The sequence below is a fragment of the Anthonomus grandis genome, chromosome 11 (assembly GCF_022605725.1).
Source record: "Anthonomus grandis grandis chromosome 11, icAntGran1.3, whole genome shotgun sequence".
Classification (NCBI taxonomy): Eukaryota; Metazoa; Arthropoda; class Insecta; order Coleoptera; family Curculionidae; genus Anthonomus; species Anthonomus grandis.
In genome coordinates this window covers 4,085,083-4,105,606 of record NC_065556.1, presented here as the reverse complement: position 1 = coordinate 4,105,606, position 20,524 = coordinate 4,085,083, and the positions used below count along the sequence as shown (strand labels likewise).

General features: G+C 32.6%; 3 protein-coding genes across 5 annotated transcripts in view; 1 reads left to right on the top strand and 2 right to left on the bottom strand.

Annotated features, from left to right (window-relative positions):
* Positions 1 to 631: 631 nt before the first annotated feature.
* On the bottom strand, positions 632 to 3,225 carry LOC126741941 (uncharacterized). Its single transcript, XM_050448419.1, has 2 exons — positions 2,725 to 3,225; positions 632 to 1,430 (listed from the first exon to the last, which is right to left on the bottom strand). The coding sequence occupies exons 1-2, from the start codon at positions 2,785 to 2,787 to the stop codon at positions 786 to 788; spliced, it is 708 nt and encodes a 235-aa protein (XP_050304376.1). The 5' UTR covers positions 2,788 to 3,225; the 3' UTR covers positions 632 to 785.
* LOC126741943 (thioredoxin domain-containing protein 17-like) lies at positions 3,209 to 18,695 on the top strand. Of its 3 annotated transcripts, none has more exons than XM_050448422.1 (4): positions 3,209 to 3,366; positions 3,460 to 3,846; positions 10,745 to 10,826; positions 18,405 to 18,695. In XM_050448422.1, exons 2-4 carry the CDS (start codon positions 3,702 to 3,704, stop codon positions 18,562 to 18,564), a joined length of 387 nt encoding a protein of 128 aa, XP_050304379.1. In that variant the 5' UTR covers positions 3,209 to 3,366; positions 3,460 to 3,701; the 3' UTR covers positions 18,565 to 18,695. The 3 variants fall into 3 exon arrangements, with proteins under 3 accessions (XP_050304379.1, XP_050304380.1, XP_050304381.1); XM_050448423.1 differs by having other exon boundaries at positions 3,235 to 3,598; positions 3,654 to 3,846; XM_050448424.1 differs by having other exon boundaries at positions 3,255 to 3,366; positions 3,544 to 3,846.
* LOC126741939 (SEC14-like protein 2) overlaps positions 18,688 to 20,524 on the bottom strand; it is a 77,375-nt gene continuing 75,538 nt past the window's right edge. Inside the window, exon 10 of the mRNA XM_050448416.1 lies at positions 18,688 to 18,942. Coding sequence (XP_050304373.1) covers positions 18,761 to 18,942 — 182 coding nt within the window. The 3' untranslated portion in view covers positions 18,688 to 18,760. The remainder of the gene's footprint in view (positions 18,943 to 20,524) is intronic.

Below are 20,524 nucleotides of genomic sequence, written 5' to 3'. Positions count from 1 at the left end.
CCTTTTCTTGAAAGACGACAGACGACCCACAGACGATGCAATTTGTTGGACTACCGATCGTACAACAGGTTGCACTGTAAATCGTATAGACAGATCGTACAAAATTTTGCCCACAGACTTGCAAAAATTCCAAGCGATCGGTAGTACAACTAGTTTAGTATGTATTAGTTTACCATGGCACCAACTATCTTAAAAAAGACTATAGCTGCTTTAGTAGTTGCGTTGTTTTCGGATGATACTAATGAAGTGAAAAAAAAAAGAAAAGGCTGTGGTGTAAAAAATGGTTACTTAAAAGGCATATTTATTCACATATGAATTTACTTAATGAACTACGCGCCACAGAACCAATAGATTTCAAGAATTATTTACGAATGGACGACGATTCATTCAATATATTATTAGAGTTAGTACGGCCAGCAATTACGAAACAAAATACAGTCATGAGATGCAATTAGTGCGGAAGAAAGATTAACTGTTACTTTGAGATATTTGGCTACTGGAAATTCCTATGAAGACCTTAAATTCAGTACAGCTATATCACCTCTGTCCATAGGTCAAATCGTTCGTGAAACCGGTCGGCTATTTATGAATCACTAAAAAGAGAATACTTGAAGGTAGGTAAAGCCATGACAAAGTTGAAAACAGAGCATTTATTTTTATATTAAACTCAAATAACATTATATCAAAATATTCAAAAAGGAAAAATATTCAACTTTGTACTATATGTTTTTCTAAAAACCAAATTTACATGAAACAAAAAAAAACATTTGCATGAAAATAAAGAATCATTCATTGTAGTCACTGGGTTCGAAATGATTAATATAGTTTCTGATATCTGACGTTGTATTAGAATGTTTGGTAAACGTAGGATTTTGGACCTGAAGTGTATGATAGGTGTATTCCTGTGGGGTTGTAGTAACACTTTGAGAATGTTGGGCTATATTTGGATGTGAGTTTGTATTGTTAAATTGTGTGGAAGAATATATAGTGTTTTGAGTAGTCGGGTTACTGCAATAAACAACAGCATCTTCTGCGAGTTTTCCCATACTCGCATAAAACATCACATCTGATATTAGTTTTTCAGCAATAATTCTTTGACGTTCAACCACTCCTTGTAATTGGTAACCTATTCGTTTACCTGCAATTGCATACTCATTTTCATTTTCATCATTATTTGTATCTCTACTCAACGCAGTAGGAGCTAAATCCATCAAACACTGTTTTTTTAGTTCACTTTCATTAATCGTCTTAAAAACTATTCTCTTTTGATATTTGGCAATGGTTCTGCAGGATAAAGTTGTACTAGATAGTGGTGTTGAGGTAGTCTTCTCCTCTGCCGAAATTCCTTGACTTCCCAAATCAGGAGGAGAGTATAAAGGCGGCGATGATGAAAATCGTATTTCATATTCACTATTATCATCAGCATCTATCTAAAAAAAAAAGAAAATCCAAAATATAAGGTCATGCAAATTTGTGTATGTATTTCAGGTCCTATCGCATGAACAAGAGTGGCAACAAGTTGCAGATGATTTTAAACAGATGTGGCAATTCGACAACTGCTTGGGAGCGATGGACGGAAAGCATATCACTATTAAAAAACCAGCCAAAAGTGGATCATTTTATTTTAACTACAAAGGTACTTTTAGCATTGTGTTATTTGCAATTGTCAATGCAAATTACGAGTTTTTATATGTTCACACGGGTACCAATGGACGGGTATCAGATGGAGGAATATGGAGTCAAACAGGAATTTACAAACGTTTAATGTCAAACAAGTTAAATATACCGAAAGAAACTGAACTTTCTGGCAGTAATGACTTAGTACCTTATGTTTTTATTAGAGATGAGGCATTTCCGCTAATGAAGAATTTATTGAAGCCATACCCGCAGAGAGGAATAACTCATACTGAAAAAATTTTCAACTATCGCCTTTGTAGAGCCCGCCGAGTTGTCGAAAACGTGTTTGGCATCCTAGCATCACGTTTTAGAGTTTTTTTACAACCTATTGCTACAAGTGTTGAAACAGTAGATGATATCGTCCTTTGTGCTATACACTTCACAACTTTTTGAGGAGAATATCGAAGAAAAGCTACTCAACGATGCTAACATGAGTAGATAATACCTAATTAAAGTCGTTAATAAAATTTTCATATTACATGTGTTATGTGTGGTAAGCCTTCATTACAGCACTCGTATGAGTGGTAAGCTGGTAAGGTTACTAAATAATAAACTCTTACAGCGCTAGTAATATAAATGACTATTATTGAAAGTTATGCTACATGACATTGAAAATATTATATATTATTAAAAAAAGGAAAATATTAAGGAAAGTTTAAGCTACAACTTCACTATAAGAACGCGACTTTGCTGTTAACAGTATACCCCCACAGGGTGATTAAAAGTTTTGGAATACTTTTCGTAATGTTATTCTTATGGAATCCTTCAGCTCAAAAACTTTTAATCACCCTGTATCCCCACGGGATACAGCATAATCGGGATCTTATAGTGAAGTTATAGCTTAAACTTTCCTTGATATTTTCTTTTTTTAATTCTCTTGATACCTACCTCAAGTATTAAAAGAGATATAGCTATTTTAAACAAAGCATTTTTGTATTGACTCTTATAGAAAAAATAGAGGTGTTCTATTTTCAAAGACACGTAGTATATATCTAAAACTTTACCCGATTCCTATAATTTCGAAGATAATAACTACTTATAACTTACCTTTTTCAACTCTCTTCGGAAAGCTGTTCTCATATTATTAATTTTCTTCTTTAAAAGTTCCATCGTTGCTGTTGGGTTTATTTCTTTTAATTTTCTTAAGAGAATTTCGTAACTTGCGTTACGTTTATGTTTGTTAGAATAATCATTAGATCTGACATCCCATAAACAAGAATGCTCTTAATAAATTTCTATAAATTCCATCCAAAAATGCCTATTGTTTTCCATGATTTTATAGTACAATATCGCTACACAATGTATCAAAATATTGACAATTTTTAAATGAAATCGTATGAACAAGTCGGCAAAAGACACACATGTTCAAACTTATCGTATATCCAACCGAGTTGTACGGCAGATTTTTAAACATGCTATACTTCCGTACGATTCAACCGCGTCGTACGATTGGTTGAACTACAATACCACACACGTTGCAATTATCGTTCAAACGGTTGGACCAACCAAGATTGTACAACTTGTAGTACAACAAATTGAATCGTCTGTGGGCCGTTTAAATCTACATTCTACATGGCTTACGTCGTACATCTACGTTTACGTGCTGGCGTTACTTTACTTCATCTCCCTAATACTTTGTGGTAAACCAAAGACATAAACAAATAAACATAATTATACAAAAATTTATAGGTATATATATGGGTTAAGCCTACAGAAATATATAATTTACATTAAGAATATGTTTCTGGGCATGTGCCGCTGACTAAAATTTTAAAATTCCAGGTTTCCAAAAAACAATTACATATAAATAAAACAGTTTAAGCAAACAGCTGACTACAGAGTATTAAGTTAATATTTGATTTTCAGAATCATTTTGGAAAGATTCTCGATAAAAAGTTTTAAGGACTGATAACACCGATAAGTATAAAACCATAAAACCAATTAAATCTACCCATTGTTGCTCACTTTTTATTTAGCTACAATTGAAATCCTACTCTCAGATTATTTTATTATTAGCTAGTAAAATGGTTGTAACACATCACATTAATGGATATGAAGCATTTCAAGAGTTTATATACAACTATGACTTTCAGAACAAAGTAGTTTATGTCTATTTTTCTGGAGAAAAGGATCCTGCTGGTGTGAGCTGGTGTGATGATTGTAATATTGGTAAGTCTTCCAATATTCTTTGCCGCATGATTATTATAAATAATTTTCCTGCTTTAAAAACATAAGTTATAGAAAATTGTTTGTTTGAAGGCGTTGAAGTATTTAGACAAAATTCAGATTAGGAATCCATGTAATTAAGGATGATCTAAGTCAATTCTGTGGCATTTTTTTTTCTCATTAAATAATCAAATAATCCTCTGAGGTTATAATCACGTTACCGACATTTGAATATCTGCCACCAGGAAATATTTTCCTAATAATAGGACAATAATACTTTAAGCAAAACCATTGAACTTGATATTGGAGTGGTGCAATAGCAACAAGCTTAGTATTTAATATTTTAAAATCTAGCATATTATCTTTTAAATGCTTGGTAAATAATATGACATTAAACAATGTCACTGTAAGGGCCAAATTATGGACCAGCTGGTAAAGTGTTTGGAAAAGTTATCCTGCTGGTAACATTAAAAATTGAATTATGAACTTCTTGTTTGTCTTACTAGTGGGATAATTCTTGCATACCAGTAGAATAAGTTTACAATAAGAACAAGCAGTGTATAAAAGGTTTACCAGAAAATTGATAACCTCAAATTTTTCAAAGAGTTAGAGCTTGCATAGTTTTGCAAGAAGTTCGTGTATAATATTCTAAATTTTGTTCTTAGTCTGTATGAGCATTTTATTATGTTTGATCTAGTTTAATCACTTTTTATTTAACATGATAATGCCCGACTTAAGGTTACACCCTTCCCTCAGCTGCCTCTTTTTGCTGGCTATGCCACTATTATGTGACTGAGAAATGAAAAGAAAATATACATCTAAGAAATCCCATATAGGCCACCATATATAAATACCAGCCACCAGTTTTATATATTTCCTCTTTGTTCTTGGCTACTTTTTCTCTTATATTTTTTTTATACCCTCATACTTTCGAACCACCCCTGACACAGGGTTTCTTACATTAAACTCTGCTGTCAATTTTTTACAAGGCCTGATCTTTTTCTTTCCAAGATTTTGCATCAGTGTTTTTTGATTCAATTGTACCTGCATATTGACTTACTAAATCACAGAGCAAAATAACTTCTTTTTCAGAAAAGTTTACCAATTTTTTTTTTACTAGGTTATTGAGACATCCTCTAAAAAAAAATGGATTAAAATCTCTACCAAATTCACAGCACAGTATATAGTTTCTAAAAAGCTGTGTACTGTGATTCACTGGCAATGGCAATGTCTGGTGGGATACTTACAAACAATTAGCAAAGAATATAGGATTTGGCACAAAACAAGTATACAAGTACCTGTAACTATTATCACAAATTAAAAACCAAACACTTCTATTATTTTTGTTTATTTTATTTATTTTCTCAAGATGGGATATTCATAATCCTAATCTTTCTTTTTTTCTTAAGATTATTGTAACTGCCACAATAATTATGTTGTTGCCAAATGGTAAACCTTCTGCTACTTAACAATAGGTTAAAATTTGGTTCATAATTCCTCCTACAGCTATTGGTAGGTTTACCGAGAGGATAGAATTTATCTGCCTGATAACACACAGGAACTTTACCAGCTGATCCGTAATTTGGCCCTAAATAGTAAAAATAGTCATAAGTTTGGATATGGTCCACATAAAATACAAAGGTTTTGTTAATATTGAAGCAAGAGTGACAAGATTTAACAGAACTAGCTTAGAATTGCTAACCCCAATAACCAACATATAATTCAATTATTTATGAAGGGAAAAAATCTATAACCATTTGCCTTTGGAAATTAAAAAGTAATAGTCACTTCAATAGGCAAGTTAAAAAACCATTGATAGGTAAGACATATTATTCCCTTGGGAGTTTAATACTGACAGGATGATAATTCATCATTACACTTTTTGTAATGTTAAAAACGTGATGTAATTTAAAATTAATTTACTTGTATAACTAACTTTTACTTAAGTTCTTGTATATTATATATATTATTATCTTGCTTTATTATAATTTTTTATTCTTTGGTTTTTTTATCCTGTTTATTTTATTGTTCTCAATTATTTGGTTCATTTAATTTTACAGTCTTTTAGTACTTTATATTATTGACAGAGTTATGTTTATATTGTATTTTTTATTTATTTTTAATATTTTGTTGTAAATTAAGTTAGAGTTGAAGGATTGTTTTATTTTGAGTCTTAAAGAAATTTAACCTAGCAAATATTTGTGAAGGGAAAATATGGTGAGTTTTGTCTTCTATATATTAAAAGTTATGACTTGTAAGAAAGAAGGAGAATGATACAAACCATTTAAATATAAATATGAGTGCACTCTTCTCAATTGTAAGCTTAAAATATTGAATCGTAAACTAATTAAGTTATTGTAAACTCTGTAATTATCATATTTTTTAAAGGCGCCATTCAATCCATATGGGACTCTCAGCGTTTTTTCCGCTGACGCATGGACTTTTAGCGTTCTTTCCTAGTACATCTAATTTTATTCCGATTATAACTTTGGACTGTCATCTTTGTTTCTTCTTATACTGTAACCCGAAAAAATAGAGGCAATAAGCATCGTTTTGCATTGAATACTTTATTTTTCGTTAAATGTGGACTTTCATTGTTCTTCCCCCTGACTCTTCATATATAATAATAGTGAATAATATGTAGGTTATAAGTCAGTGACATGTTTTGTGCCCTTAGTTCCATAGTCTCACTCAATATAAACCACATTGGAGTGAGACCACACAATTGATGCACAATCAAGAAGAGATTGCTCTTGTGAGCCATTAAGAAGTTAATGCAAAGAGGTGATAACCCTGAAGTATTATCTATAATATTCAAGGATATTTTTTTCTTTACTATGTTATTAAGTTAAGACACAAAGGTTTATTTGGAGTCAAATATAAGACCCAAATCCGTAATTACAACTACAACTTTCAATATGTAATCATTTATAAAATATTAATTCTGAGTTATATTTCATACTCTAATAAATGTGATATTGAATTTCTTTTTACATTTAACTAGACCTAGAGGTCATATGTATATCAGCAAAGGCCAGATGCTATGAATACTTAATTCTTCCCCTAAGATCACTGATAAAAAGATTAAGAAGTAATGGCCCTACGTGTCACATTTGAAAGTTCTTTTAAAAATTCTTCCACAATGCCAAACAACATTGAAGAATAATTTGTCAAGATGAGAATGAATAACTGACTCTATATTAACAGCACTATAATTTCTTACATTTCCCCTCTCACCATTTTTGTGTATGGGTATCTTAAATATCTTGTGCCTTGTAACTGATTTTTAATTCATATTACACTTGCAAAAGGTATTGTTTGATTATTTCATGAATTAAAATACAAATATCTGGAATTTGAGAGGGATATTCTTTAGGTTTTATATTAGTGAAACAAAACAGATGCTGCAAATTAGCAGGTCTTAGGAAATCAAATGCCGCTCATACAGCTTCTGTTAACTTCTTACTGTTGAAGGTTGTGACATAATAATAACAATATTTAAGTATCTTATATTTCTTTTTTATGCTATAAACTTTCAAGCTTAGTCATAAAAATATTCCACAGCTTTTGTCCTTATTTTTTTAATGTATTGGTACTTGCCACTAGGGATTCCAACTGAATTTTCTAATTTGACTTACAGGTAAGTTTCTCAATAAATTTGAGAATAACCTAAATTTTTTAGAACTTTATTGTGAATTTTCGATGTGACTAGGAAATAATATGATCTTTTATTTTATAAAAATGAGAGTGAGTTTTTTAAATGTGTTCATTAAAGCTGATTGTCTCATCCCTCACAAATATAAAACAGTATAGAGATCCACTTTAAATTAGAAAAGTTCTGCCTGTGCAAAATTTACAAGAATTCTATGTCTAATGAAGAATTCTATATCTAAGAAGAAAAGACACTAGAGAGCTCTAAACGAGGCAATCCCATACCACAGTCACCAGTAACAAACTATTCATTAGATTTAGCTTCTGTTATTTATTTTTTCTTGGTCAGTTGATTTCCACTTAGAATCCAGATTATCTGCATAAATATAGTATCATATCTGTAGATAGAGTAGATAAAAGTTAGCTCATTTAAAGTATCTTCCTTATAAATAAGAATCAGTTTTACTATTTTTAAGTTTTTACACACATTGGAAAAATAGACATCTGAGAGTTATTTCCTAAACCAGAGTCAGTGATAAAATTTTCATCTTCTTTGGAGATATTCATGATTGGAGATTTCCATGCCATCTGGGAAAGATTAGAATCTGATGATGATTATTCTTGTGATGAATATTGCCTTAAAATATGATTAGCATATTAAGCGATGATATTAGGAATATTAGGATTCCTTAGGGCTTAGACAGATTAAATGATAATAAAAGAACCATCATTGAAAGGTAATCATAAACAGGGAATCCAAGTTTTTAGGAAATATTTTAAATTGTTCCTTCCATTTATTCCTTAACATTGGAAAAACTGTATTATAAGCAGACTCACAATCTTACTATTAGAGGTACAGTACGAATTTGAGAAAGTAAAAAGCGGTTCCCACTCTGAAGAAGCAAATCATTTCTTAAAATCCTATATAGCCTATTGTATTTCCTCTCTCAGCGGCAAGCGCAAGTGAGGATTCGGCACAGCATTGTCGTTCTCTCATTAATTTAACGCTTTGCCTATACATTTATTCTGCTTTTCATGTTAATGCATGTGTATTTCTTGGATCACCACCCTTTAAGAAACCACTAAAAAATTCTTGGGTAGTCTTAGGTATTATTACTTATTAGAGTTTATTATCGGACGTTCTTTTCCCATTAATAGTTTAATAATCATTTAAAAAAAATCTTGTACTCAGTACTGTATGCACAGACTGTAATCAATTACAGTCATTCTAAAAAAAAATTATTACTGGATATTCCATAGTCAAACTCTAAGTGTCCCTTATCAATTCTTGTAAAAGCTCACGTAGAGAGCCGCTTTAAAGCTGTCAAAACTACCCAGCCAAAATACACTCATCACTCTTCTTACACGTTGTTAATTTATTATGTTTTCAAATCTCCAATAAATGATATGTTCATATTGTCTGCTAAACTTCAGACATTCAAAGACTAGAATCGGTAAACAAGTTTGTTTAATTTCAATGTGTATTCAAACAAAGAAGCAAGGGGGTGTTTTGTTTACAAACATATTTACCGATTCTCTGTTATCGAGCTTACACACTTTTTCAAAAGAGGAAATTTTCGGCTATATATTAACACATATAATAATGTTAATTTAAATTATTTGTGTGGGATTTTGGATTAAAAATTAAGTAAAAAAAAAAACTAGAACCAGATATAACCTGTTCTAAGAGCAAAAATAACATCTTTAAACCAAAAAAAAATTTTTAATTTTTATTCCTAAAACCACTTCTAAAAAATTTGGAATGGCAACACCGCAAGTACAGTAATGTATGATATGTCATCTTGTCAAACAGCTTTGTGTTTACACTCGGCATCTGTGAAATGCTGTGTTTCTTTAGTTTTTGGTTGAAAATCGAAAAAAGACTCGTTTGAGTGTTTTTTTGAACTATTATGATGATGAAAACTTGTGCCATATCATATCATGGGCGAAAGAGTAAAGAGTAAAAAACTCGAGTTTTGTCCATCGTTTTATTAACAGGACTGATTTTATGTTTGTCTTGACAGAAAATATGCATAAAATGTTCAAAATTTGTATCTTAAAGCATGAATTATTAAGAAATCTATAATAATTATAAAATATTTAACTTCTATAAGAATGCTTTTTCTTAGAGAGGTACGTTTACTCTATTGAAGTACGTTAAAAAAACGCATAAAGAGTTCATAAACGGTCATATTGTTTACATTTAAAGCATAATCTATTAGTAATAAATATTTATCATATAAATAGGTACTTTTTGACATCACTGGTAAAGATTCCTTGTGTCGGTACGATTAGCAATGCGATCGAGCGGCGTTCTCATATATATTTTATCTATACATTCACATTTAACTTTGAGTATTGACTTCTTTATAGACTATCTTATCATATTAAAAAAAAACGTCATATTTTATTAAAGGGGAACAGTAGTATTTGTTTTGTGCCTGTCAAAATAAGTGACAAATTTTATTAAAACAAAATTATTTAATTACAAATTATTAAACTGCAGAATTACCCAAATTTTTATGATATTATAAAGTGTTTTTGCCATTTCTGCATACATAATTACATCAGAGATGTTACAAGCAAATAAGCTGTCCATAGCTCCCACGGCACTGCTAATTCAAGCCTGTCATTGTTCTAAACATAAAAGTTTAAATTATAAATCACAATCAACATTCTACTTTATAGATGAGGATTATTATATTAATCTTAAATTCAATTAATAATCCTAGATATTATGTTGTTTAAAGGAACAGTGAGATTTAATTTATCAATTATCACAACTGTTTAAGTATATACCTTACTTAACTAATTTTACGATTTTTTTTATTTAACGAGCTTATTATGGTTGTCTGTAGTTTTATTTAGTTACTTATAATAAAAAATTCTTGGGTAACTTCAGTTAAAATTTGTCATTAATTTGATGCAACCCGTGACAGAAAAAAATATAATTATGTCAATACATAGATTGCTAGCTTAGGAAGGAAAAGATAAGAATAGTCAAGATCGCGTATAAAATATTTGTTTTGCATAGCGGCAACCCCAAAGTCCCATTTAACGCGTTATGTTTGCATTTAACCAACTTTTTAAGCAAATCTCCCGATATCAATACTTCTGTATTCTATTATGAAGGCAAAGTCTATATATTTCAACATTTTTTTGAAATATTTTTTGGAATTTATAGACTTTGATGAAAGTATCTCTATTTTATCTAGTAGTAATCTAAAACATGTACTCTTTTTTATTACAGCATGGCCTATAGTGCAAAAAGAACTAACAAAACTGCCAAAGGACGCACATTTCGTCATTGTGGAAGTAGGAGATCAGCCAACGTAAATATATATATTTTTTTTAATAATTTAATGTATTACCTTCTTCATGGCATTACTAATTATGTCAAGATACTAAATTTGCCTCTTGATGAACAGACTCTTATGAAAGGTAATATTTAATTTAGATAAAATATAGGTGTTAAATATAGAGAGCACAGATTTTGTGAAACTCCAAGGAATTACAAGATCTCAGGAAACTTTTTGTTTAGTTAACCTTCTTAATTAAGGTTAGCAACTTACAGTTTACTAATAAATAAAATTGACTACAGCAATATTTTTAAGGACTTGATCTTATCAGGTCCTCAACTTTTTGATCCAAAGGGGAAGGCAAGTTTGGAATATAATAGGGTAAAAGTATACTGAGCATGCGAGCATCTTTTCCAGCTCAGGTCTTGTGATCCTGACTGCAAAACACCCTGAGGAAAGCCTTGATGAAAGGTCTAAAATGTGGTCTTCAAACCCTAAGTGATCGTCCATATAGATACAACAGTCCTTATTATGCAATGGAGTTTGACCATCAAACATTAGACCATTAATAGCACACTTAGACTTCAGTATAAGCGTTTTATCGACAATAAGAACTAATGTGTTAGAAGAACATCAACTTCGAAGATCCTGTCCCCAAGAAAATGGAATCCTTTAGATGCCAAAATATGGTAGTATCGTCAGTAGATTGAGCTGGCAGAAATATTAAATCATTTACATAAATTAAAAATAAAATAAGTCCCAGGACCCATGAGTTATCTTGAAGAACTCCACATTTAAGGACCTTACTCTCTCACATGAGCGATTAGAAGATAGCAAGTGATAACAGTCCGCACCTTTATTGAATATTATGTAAGAGAACAAACTAAGTTTTGTCACATAAATTGCCAACTGAATACAAAATTCGCATGACTTACCAAAGATTTTCTGCTTAGGTGACAAAATTCACTCCTAAATTAATATCTCACACATTTAGTTGGGATATACTGTTAATTGTGAGACATCACATACGTTTGCAATCCAGATGCCTTTTCCTCATGTCTAATCTTTTCATTGCACCAGCCATCAGAGTTTATATTGATTTATTTATAAAAAATTCCAGGTTCGCGTGATTATTATCCCAAATTAACGTCTGTAACAGAAAATTATTGTATGGATAATTGGTTCTATGTATTAGGACAAAAAAAATTTGATTCAATCGAGTTTGACAGAGGGGTGCATGTAGAACCACTTGTTTGAGTAACTGTCAATGGACGGATACAATACAGTAGAATGGATCAATCCATAAAGCATTTTGCAATCTCTCATTAGCCTATGGTCACTTAGTGGGAGAATAACAAGTTGTACTTCAATTTGACAGTAATTCACTTGGTGATTTAATTCAATAGGGATCCTTAATTTGTATGCTACGTATTTTAAAAACTTGTGTTGAACTGTTTCGATTTTGGCTTTGTAGATATTATAGGATAGAGACCACACAAGAAGGGCTCAATAAGAAAGACTGGGAAGCCGTCTTTCTTGGTGAGCCTGCAAAGACGGCTTCCCATATTCTGCTTACTCATGAAAGGCGTACTTTAGAGATACGTTTGGATCTTTTCATGTCTTATGCCAGTTTTTTATGTTTTCTTTTCTAGGTATTCTATGATTTGGTGCATGATCATTGACGCTGGTTTTATTAGAATGTTCTTGATGTCTACTGGTCCTAATAGTTCCTAGGTGGCTTGCAAGTAGTTTTGCTTGCATTGATTTTCCCTGAAGGTACAGTTGAAGATGAGATGACTTAGTGTTCCTTTTTGTCCACAAATACAGTTTAATCTTCTTTGACATGTATTTTATTTAAGTGTTTTGACGTGGTGCAGTGCCCTGTTCTTATCCTTATGAGTGTAGTGACTTTGGCCTGTTTATGTATTTGGCGTTGTTAAACCACGTTTCCTTCTGTGGAGTAGGCTGTATTTTTGAGTAGCTGCCATCTTCTTTCTGTTTCCAGTTGTATATAACCATCCATTTTCTCCATAGTTTTTTTTTTAATTAGTTTAGGGAATCTTGAATGTTGGATTTTATTTGGTTGTTCTATGGTATTATTCCATCTTCCTTCTGCTGCAAGTTTGTCTGCTGTCTCATTTTCTTTTATTCCAGTCCGCCCCTTTTATTATGGTTGGTGTTGGTTGCCTTGTCCAATAATTGTGTCCCTCATTTATCATTTGATAGAAAGAAAATACTTAACTTAAAAAAAAAATCCATTTGGTTCTCTTCAGAGTTAAGGGACTTGATAGTTTTGAAAAAAATTGCTCACAAAAAGTACCTTTCTACTATATCAATTTTGGATTATGGGATCTTCTCTAATTTGGGAGCCAACTGTAAGTTACTAAAAACTGAAAACTATAAAACCTATATTTCTTTAACGGAATCATCAGTCAATCAGAAAGAACTTAAAGGGATTTTGGTCCCTTGTGAATTCGCAGAGGGGAAGGCCTTTCTTACCTTCTGTGTTGAGATGTGGCGATGTTAAATCCAGTCATGGCCCAAACATAGTTAATCCATTTGCTGAGTATTTTGCCACAATTTATTCTAGTCAAATATGTGATATTTTACCCGGGGATTCATCCTCGGTTAATCTTACCAACCTGACTGGTTTTAATATGACAGTATCTGATATTTACTTAAAGTTATCAAAGTTGGATATAAGTAAGGGACCTTGCCCTGATGGATTATCTCCCGCCTTTCTCAGGAACTGTAGTTTCATATTATCCAGACCTCTTTCATATTTTGAATTTATCATTAATTACAAGTGACCTTCCTGAATGCTGAAAAAACAGTTTTCTAACACCTATTATTAAGGCGGGAGATAATTCATTGGTGCATAATCACAGATCTATTAGTACTATTAGTGCAGTACCAAAGATGTTTGTAAGTTTTGTGAGTGACTATCTCAAAGCCTCACTTGAGAAGCAACTATTAGACCAGCAGTTTGGTTTTCGTAACAGTAGATCAACTGAATCCAACTTATTAGTGTTTATGGATTTCTTGGGGAAGGCCTTAGAGGGAAGTTGGTTATAGAAGCACTTTATACCGTTTTAGCCAAGGCCTTTAATCGGGTGAACCATGATATGTTGATGTATAAACTTAAAGCCATGGGTGTAAATGGTCCACTTGTAAGATGGCTGAGAACATACTTAATGAGCCGCGTTCAAATGGTGCGTATTAGGGATTTCGTCTCAAGGGAGATTCAGTTTCTTTCTGGAGTACCACAGGAGTCTCATTTGGGACCTGCCCTTTAACATACTTATTAATGATATCCATATCTGCTTCCGTCAACCTCAATTTGAATTATCAATAACAGAAGAATTATCAATAACACTGAAGAAAGTCACTACACTCATAAGGATGAGAACAGGGCACTGCACCACGTCAAAACACTTAAATAAAATACATGTCAAAGAAGACCCAAACTGTATTTGTGGACAAATAGGAACACTAAGTCATCTCAACTGTACCTCCAGGGAAAATCAATGCAAGCAAAACTACTTGCAAGCCACCTAGAAACTATTAGGACCAGTAGACACCAAGAACATTCTAATAAAACCAGCGTCAATGATCATGCATCAAATCATAGAATACCTAGAAAAGAAAAAATAAAAAACTGGCATAAAGCATGGAAGGATCCAAACGTATCTCTAAAGTACGCCTTTCATGAGTAAGCAGAAAATGGCCGACTTTCTTGTTGAGCCCGCGTCTTTGCAGGCTCAAGAAGAAGAAGATGAAGATGTACTTGATATATAAATTTACCTTTCTCTGCCTTTACCTTGACTCTCTTGACTGTGTTAAATGAAGTTCTCTGTCGCTGAGTAAGATCTGAATCAATAACAATTTTTAGTGACTTATCAATATTTCTTCTATTTCTGAGTATGCTTAGAGTGTCCTGATGACTACGAAGGACAATTCCATATGAACGATATCTATTTTTGTTCCTTCTTCCAATTCGTGCAGCTTCAACAATATCAATGGGTGAATTTATTCAGCCAGGTAAAAGGGATTTGGTTTTACTTAAATCCTCGTCTCCTCCGTACTACGGCATGTTAAAAACCATAATGTTATTAGATTTATCTATCTGTCTCTCGATCATTTCGCCGATCACTGATTGGTTTGTTGCATTTTTTTCCACAGTACCGGTTTATAGGGGCAATTTGATTTCTTTCAGGCTTGATATTTCAGATCGAATTGCCGCTTTTTGAATTCATTTAATGCCAGTCCGAAATGAACCACCCACAGTATCCGTGTTCGACCATGTCCAATACCTGCTTAGTGGTGTCTCTAAGGCATGCTAATTTATTCTCCAGATAGGCGACTCGTGCTGAGAGGCCAAACAAAATTTTGATTTTGGGACTACAATCCTTGCCTACATATGGAATAATTCTGCTTGGCATCATTATTGCTCTGATCTCCGTAGCATAGTTCAGTACATTGGAGCAACTTCTAGATAATACCAACTTACAATGCTCAATGAAATCCAAAAACATCAGTTTGTCAGATCTAAATAATTTAATATCAATTTTGATAAAACAAACCAAAGATTTATTTGAGTATGAGCTCTTATGGGATTCGAAAGGGCAATATCGAATAGTCAGCTTGCGGTACCCATTACAAAACTATCATAGATTGAGCGATCGGCCTCAAAATTCCTGCAGTAATTTCGAGTGAGATTTCATAGATTAATTAACTGTGAGTGATTGACGACGAAAATTCAGTTTAAAACCGCTACTATGGCAAACATCAAACGGAGTTGCTGATGGTTAAATACCCAACATATACGGGTGTCCGAAAAATAAACGATAAGACGATAATGGGCAATAGACCAGGTGCTCAGGGATTCAAAAAAAATATTTAAAAAAATCTATCTTGAGTACTTTTAAAATTATAGGCATTCATAGGAAACCGAAAAAAATTGACACCGCCTGCCTGTTGATCTTTTTAGTAGTGTGGTTACAAATTTTTGAATTTCTTAACAATTTTTTTAATGTAATCCTGAATAACCCTTCGATAAATTACAAAACTCAATTCAAACAACTGTTAAAATTTTTAAGAAATTATCAGATTTTTGCTCAACTACTATTGAAAATTGTCTCTTTTCACCATCATTTCCCAAATGATGAATGATGATTGGCAAATGGTGGGCAAATGATTTCAAAAGTTGGCGTATCTATTCTAGATTTCAAAATGGTAAGATACTTATTAGTTTATTGGTTCTTTACGTTAGTTTATTAGTTCAATAGGGGTGTATTTTTTTTAGTACATAGTCAAATGTACACCACTACTCTAAGCTAAGTTAATAATTGTACAGTCAAAATAAATGAAATAAAACTTTACTTAAGTCGCAACTAATGTTCAAATTGTCTGCCTCCATTCCTGATACGACGTTTTAAATTGTATTAGTGTACGCTTTTTCTTAACTTAATATTTCACTTTTTATTAATTATTGTTAAATTATTGTTATTGTTCCTCGTAAAATACGTAAATTTAAATAATTTATTTAAATTGGGTGAACCCGCCAGGCTATTCTTCTACTCCGCCCTATCTATCTGTACGGGCATTCCCTGTTCAGAAATACCCTTACAGGGTAAGTAAGACAGATAGTGACGCAACTTAGGTCATTAAGACCTTTGTTACTTTGATATGCTCCATTTACTACGCATCTTTCTGTATTTCTGTATCGAAACCAAGCCATCGTTATACCGATCGATCGTTATACCGTTCGGGAATAGGCTAACATGCATCTCGTCTATGGAGAATGTCGATGCAATGCTAATGCTGCCGCTAGACTGTATCGTCAAAGGTACCCAAATGAAGACCGTTATCCAGATTACAGAGTATTTCTAAATGTGCATTGATTACTTCTAGAGGGTCGATTCCCAAATCAAATGGGTGTTGCAGGCAGACCGCGCTTGCCCTACGAGGCCGAAGTCAAGAAGTTGCACGTGATTCGAGTACCTCAGTATGTGGAATAGAAACAAGGACAGGCGTGTCTAAAAGTTCGGCACGTCGAATATTGAAAAAAAAACAGTTATATCCGTACCATGTACAACGAGTACAAAGTTTATAACCTCGAGATTACCCGGCAATACTTGAATTTTGTCAAATAATGTCGCAAAGCCATAAAGAAGAGCCGCGATTCTTGGAAAGAATTCTATGGTCCGATGAATCGACTTTTAAGGAGGATGGAGAGAGGACCGGTCACAACATCAGTTTAAAGTAAACATGTGAATGGGAATACTTAATGGTAGAGTTATTGGACCATTCGAGCCTAAAAATTTGAACCCTGAAGTTTCCCTAGATTTCTTGGAAAATCATTTACCAGACTTACTAGAAGATGTGCTACTTAATATTTCTCGAAACGTGTGGTTTTAACAAGAGGGCTGCCTCGCCCACTATGCTTATCCAGTAAGAGAATTTCTATACCCGAACAGGTGAATAGGGCGGGGTGGAACAATAGCGTGGCCGCCACGTTCACCCGATTTAAATCCTTTGGATTTCTTTTATTGGGGATCAATAAAAGAAAAAGTCTACAACAATCCTATAGAAGACGTAGCTGAACTGCGTCGAAAAATGCAGGCAGCCTCTGAACAGATCAACAATGGAATATTAGCTTGATTAATAACGCGATATTTTCTAAAATGGTGTAGACTGTGTATTAGGAATGAGGGCAGACAATTTAAGCATTTGTTGTGACTCTAATAAAGTTTTATTTCATTTATCTTGATTTTTTTTAATGTATTTATTTTGACTGTACAGTTATTAACTTAGCTTAGAGTAGCGGCGTACATTTGACTATGTACTAAAAAAAACCCACCTATTGAACCAATAACCTAGTATACTAAGTATATACGATTTAGTACTGAATTGCGAAGTGGCCTTCATTTTACCAAGAAGGCCAAACATTTCTTTTTAAGGATAAAATGTTTAGGCAGAAGGCGTATTACGTATAGGAATTGGTACAACTCATTCGGGTCATCAATTGAAATAATTGAAGAATAACTAAAGTCTACCAATTTAAGATATCATATTATTAAGATAATGATAATTTAATGGAAATTATAGGCAAAGTTACAGAACTTCAAGGAGTCTAAACTTACGATACTTAACTAAAGTCAATGCCTTCAAGATTTTTTTTAGAGTAGAAATACTTTATAGAAGATGCAGATGCCGGAAAAATAATTTAATACTGACGGATGAACCCCTTAATGACAGAACCCTTGACGAGTGAAGTTTCCAGATATGAAATGTCAAATATTTTTTAAATCTGAAAATTGCTGTTATAGATGAAATTGTCATTAACTGATTTTGTTTTGCCCATTACTGACTCTTCTAGACAAAATAATAGTGAAGCTAAGCACAATCACTAATTTGATACTTACTTTTATTCCATATTGAAACGTCGCCTGATATTTTTTGTATGTTGCACTATTAATTCAAATCTTTTGTGTACTCGTACATACGACATACATGCATCACTTGTATAAAGGATTAAGTTAGTTTTTTTTAATTAGAGCTATTTTGTTGTATTTTTTAAATTGTGCATTATTTTTTAAACAATTACAGGTGGAAAAATCCACAGTGTCCGTTTAGAAAGGACCCTAAAACAAGACTTCTTGTTGTCCCCACATTAATCAGATGGGGTGGTCCACAGAGACTAGAAGGCGAACAGCTATGGAAGGCTGAATTAATTGAAATGATGTTTACCCATGAAGAAGAGGATTAAAAGGATTTTCCATAACATTCCGTGTAATTGATAAGATTAATACGCCATAAAATATAGGACTAAACTAGTAAAAATCGCATGAAGTGAAGATGTATAGTTTTAGTTTTATAAATAAAACAGTGGTTACAGAACTTCTTTTTTATTATTACCTAACTCCTACAAATTTACATATTATTTTTAATATAAAATTTTACATTCACAACCTTTCTGTTTCACAATATTCCACTTCAGATTGAGGTTGTGCATCCTCTACATATTCTGTGCAATCTTCTCCAGTTGGTAGAATGGTCATCTTTTTTAAGGGGGGAGTAACGTATATACAATAGTGTAACTTCTTATTCCTTAGAAGGCTGTAGCTATTGTCAAATGTAACAGTGTCTGAAATGAAAATATGTTGATGCTTAAACAGGATAAATTCGATAAACAGGCGAGGTATAAATGATTGAGACAAAGCCAAGGAGCTACTTGTGAGGTAATTTCGAAGAGAGAAAGAGGAAAAAATAAAAAAGTTTTATTCCTGTTGGTGCTTGAAATAAGCTGACTATAATATGGAATAAATCATTCAATTATAACATCGCTTAAATCATTATTGAAGATGTTTGTTTTTAAGTAAACTTTGTTGTATATTTTATACAGGGTGATTCATTAAGAATGGGCAATCTCTAAACTGGAGATACTACACACCAAAATATGGCGATTGAGCTTAACATGTCTTATACAAACGTTGCAGGTTTACGAGATACAGCGTATTTAAAGTTTTAATTTGAAATTTCTTAATAATTTTGTGATTTTAAGCAATATCTTCTTGAAAATTGGCGACTTTATGTGTTTTGACATGAAAATTACGAATTTTGTGGTGAATTTAGCATTATTTATACGTTACTTAGGTAAATTACAACATATCTTTTTTGCCTAATCAGTTATGGCTAAAACGACTAGAAAATCTAATAAGCAATTCAATTTTGAATAAAAAAGGTACTCTTGTTTATTTCATGTAACTCTATCAGTTTTTAACTTATTTGCATTTTAAACATTCAGCGTAAAGAATCCTAAGCCATCGTTATTACACTGACTTTTTTTCAAGTAGGCTTGTGTCAGCACTTATCAGTTTTTCGTGTAAAGAAATTATATGACAATTTACTGTCACTAAATAAGAGTGTATTATTTGCAGTAAAAATTCTAAAATAAGAAAATGCCACGTCATAATGAATATTCCAAGAGTGAAATGCGTGATATGATTTGGGTTTTTGCTCAGTCAAATTATAGTGGACTTGTAATATAGTGCAGCCAGAAGGTATTTAGAATTATACCCAAATCGAAGACAACCCAATCACAAACTGTTCAGACGTATTTATTTATACCCGTCTAGGCGAAACAGTTTTCGTCCTAAAATCTTAAATGGTGCTCCAAAAAATATCAATGTCGATGATAAAGAAAAGGTTTTAGCTCGTATTTCGGAAAATCCAGATCTCAGTACTCGTCGGTTAAATACGGCAACAGGAATAAGCTATCTGGAGAATTTTAAAGAAAGAGAATCTCCGTCCATATCACTATACTCCTGTCCAAAATTTGCTACTTCAACATTTACCAGTTTACCTACAGTTTGTTCAATTTATGTTAGATAAACAATCCGAAAACCAGCAATTTTTTAATGACCTTCTTTTCACTGATGAAGCGACGTTTACGTTTTTAATTGGAAAAACAATCATTTGTGGGATTCCGAAAATCCACATGCTCTAAAGGAACGACATTTTCAGTATGAATTTAAGGTAACTATTTGGTGTGGTGTGATATCTCGTTTTTTTATTGGTCCTTTTGAACTTCCTCCTAATCTGAACGGGCTCCTCTATTTAAACTTCCTTGAACAATGGTTAAACCCACTACTAGAAGATGTACCACTAGCCATAAGGCGGAACATGTGGTTTATGCAAAACGGGGCGCCACCACATTTTTCTCTGCC

Excerpts from the sequence above, each read along its gene's own strand:
- LOC126741943 (XM_050448422.1), top strand. The coding sequence starts at position 3,702 with ATGGTTGTAACACATCACATTAATGGATATGAAGCATTTCAAGAGTTT. Across the intron at positions 3,847-10,744 it reads GTGTGATGATTGTAATATTG|CATGGCCTATAGTGCAAAAA; the intron begins GTAAGTCTTCCA and ends TTTTTATTACAG. Across the intron at positions 10,827-18,404 it reads GAAGTAGGAGATCAGCCAAC|GTGGAAAAATCCACAGTGTC; the intron begins GTAAATATATAT and ends AAACAATTACAG.
- LOC126741941 (XM_050448419.1), bottom strand. The coding sequence starts at position 2,787 with ATGGAACTTTTAAAGAAGAAAATTAATAATATGAGAACAGCTTTCCGA. Across the intron at positions 1,431-2,724 it reads TCCGAAGAGAGTTGAAAAAG|ATAGATGCTGATGATAATAG; the intron begins GTAAGTTATAAG and ends TTTTTTTTTTAG.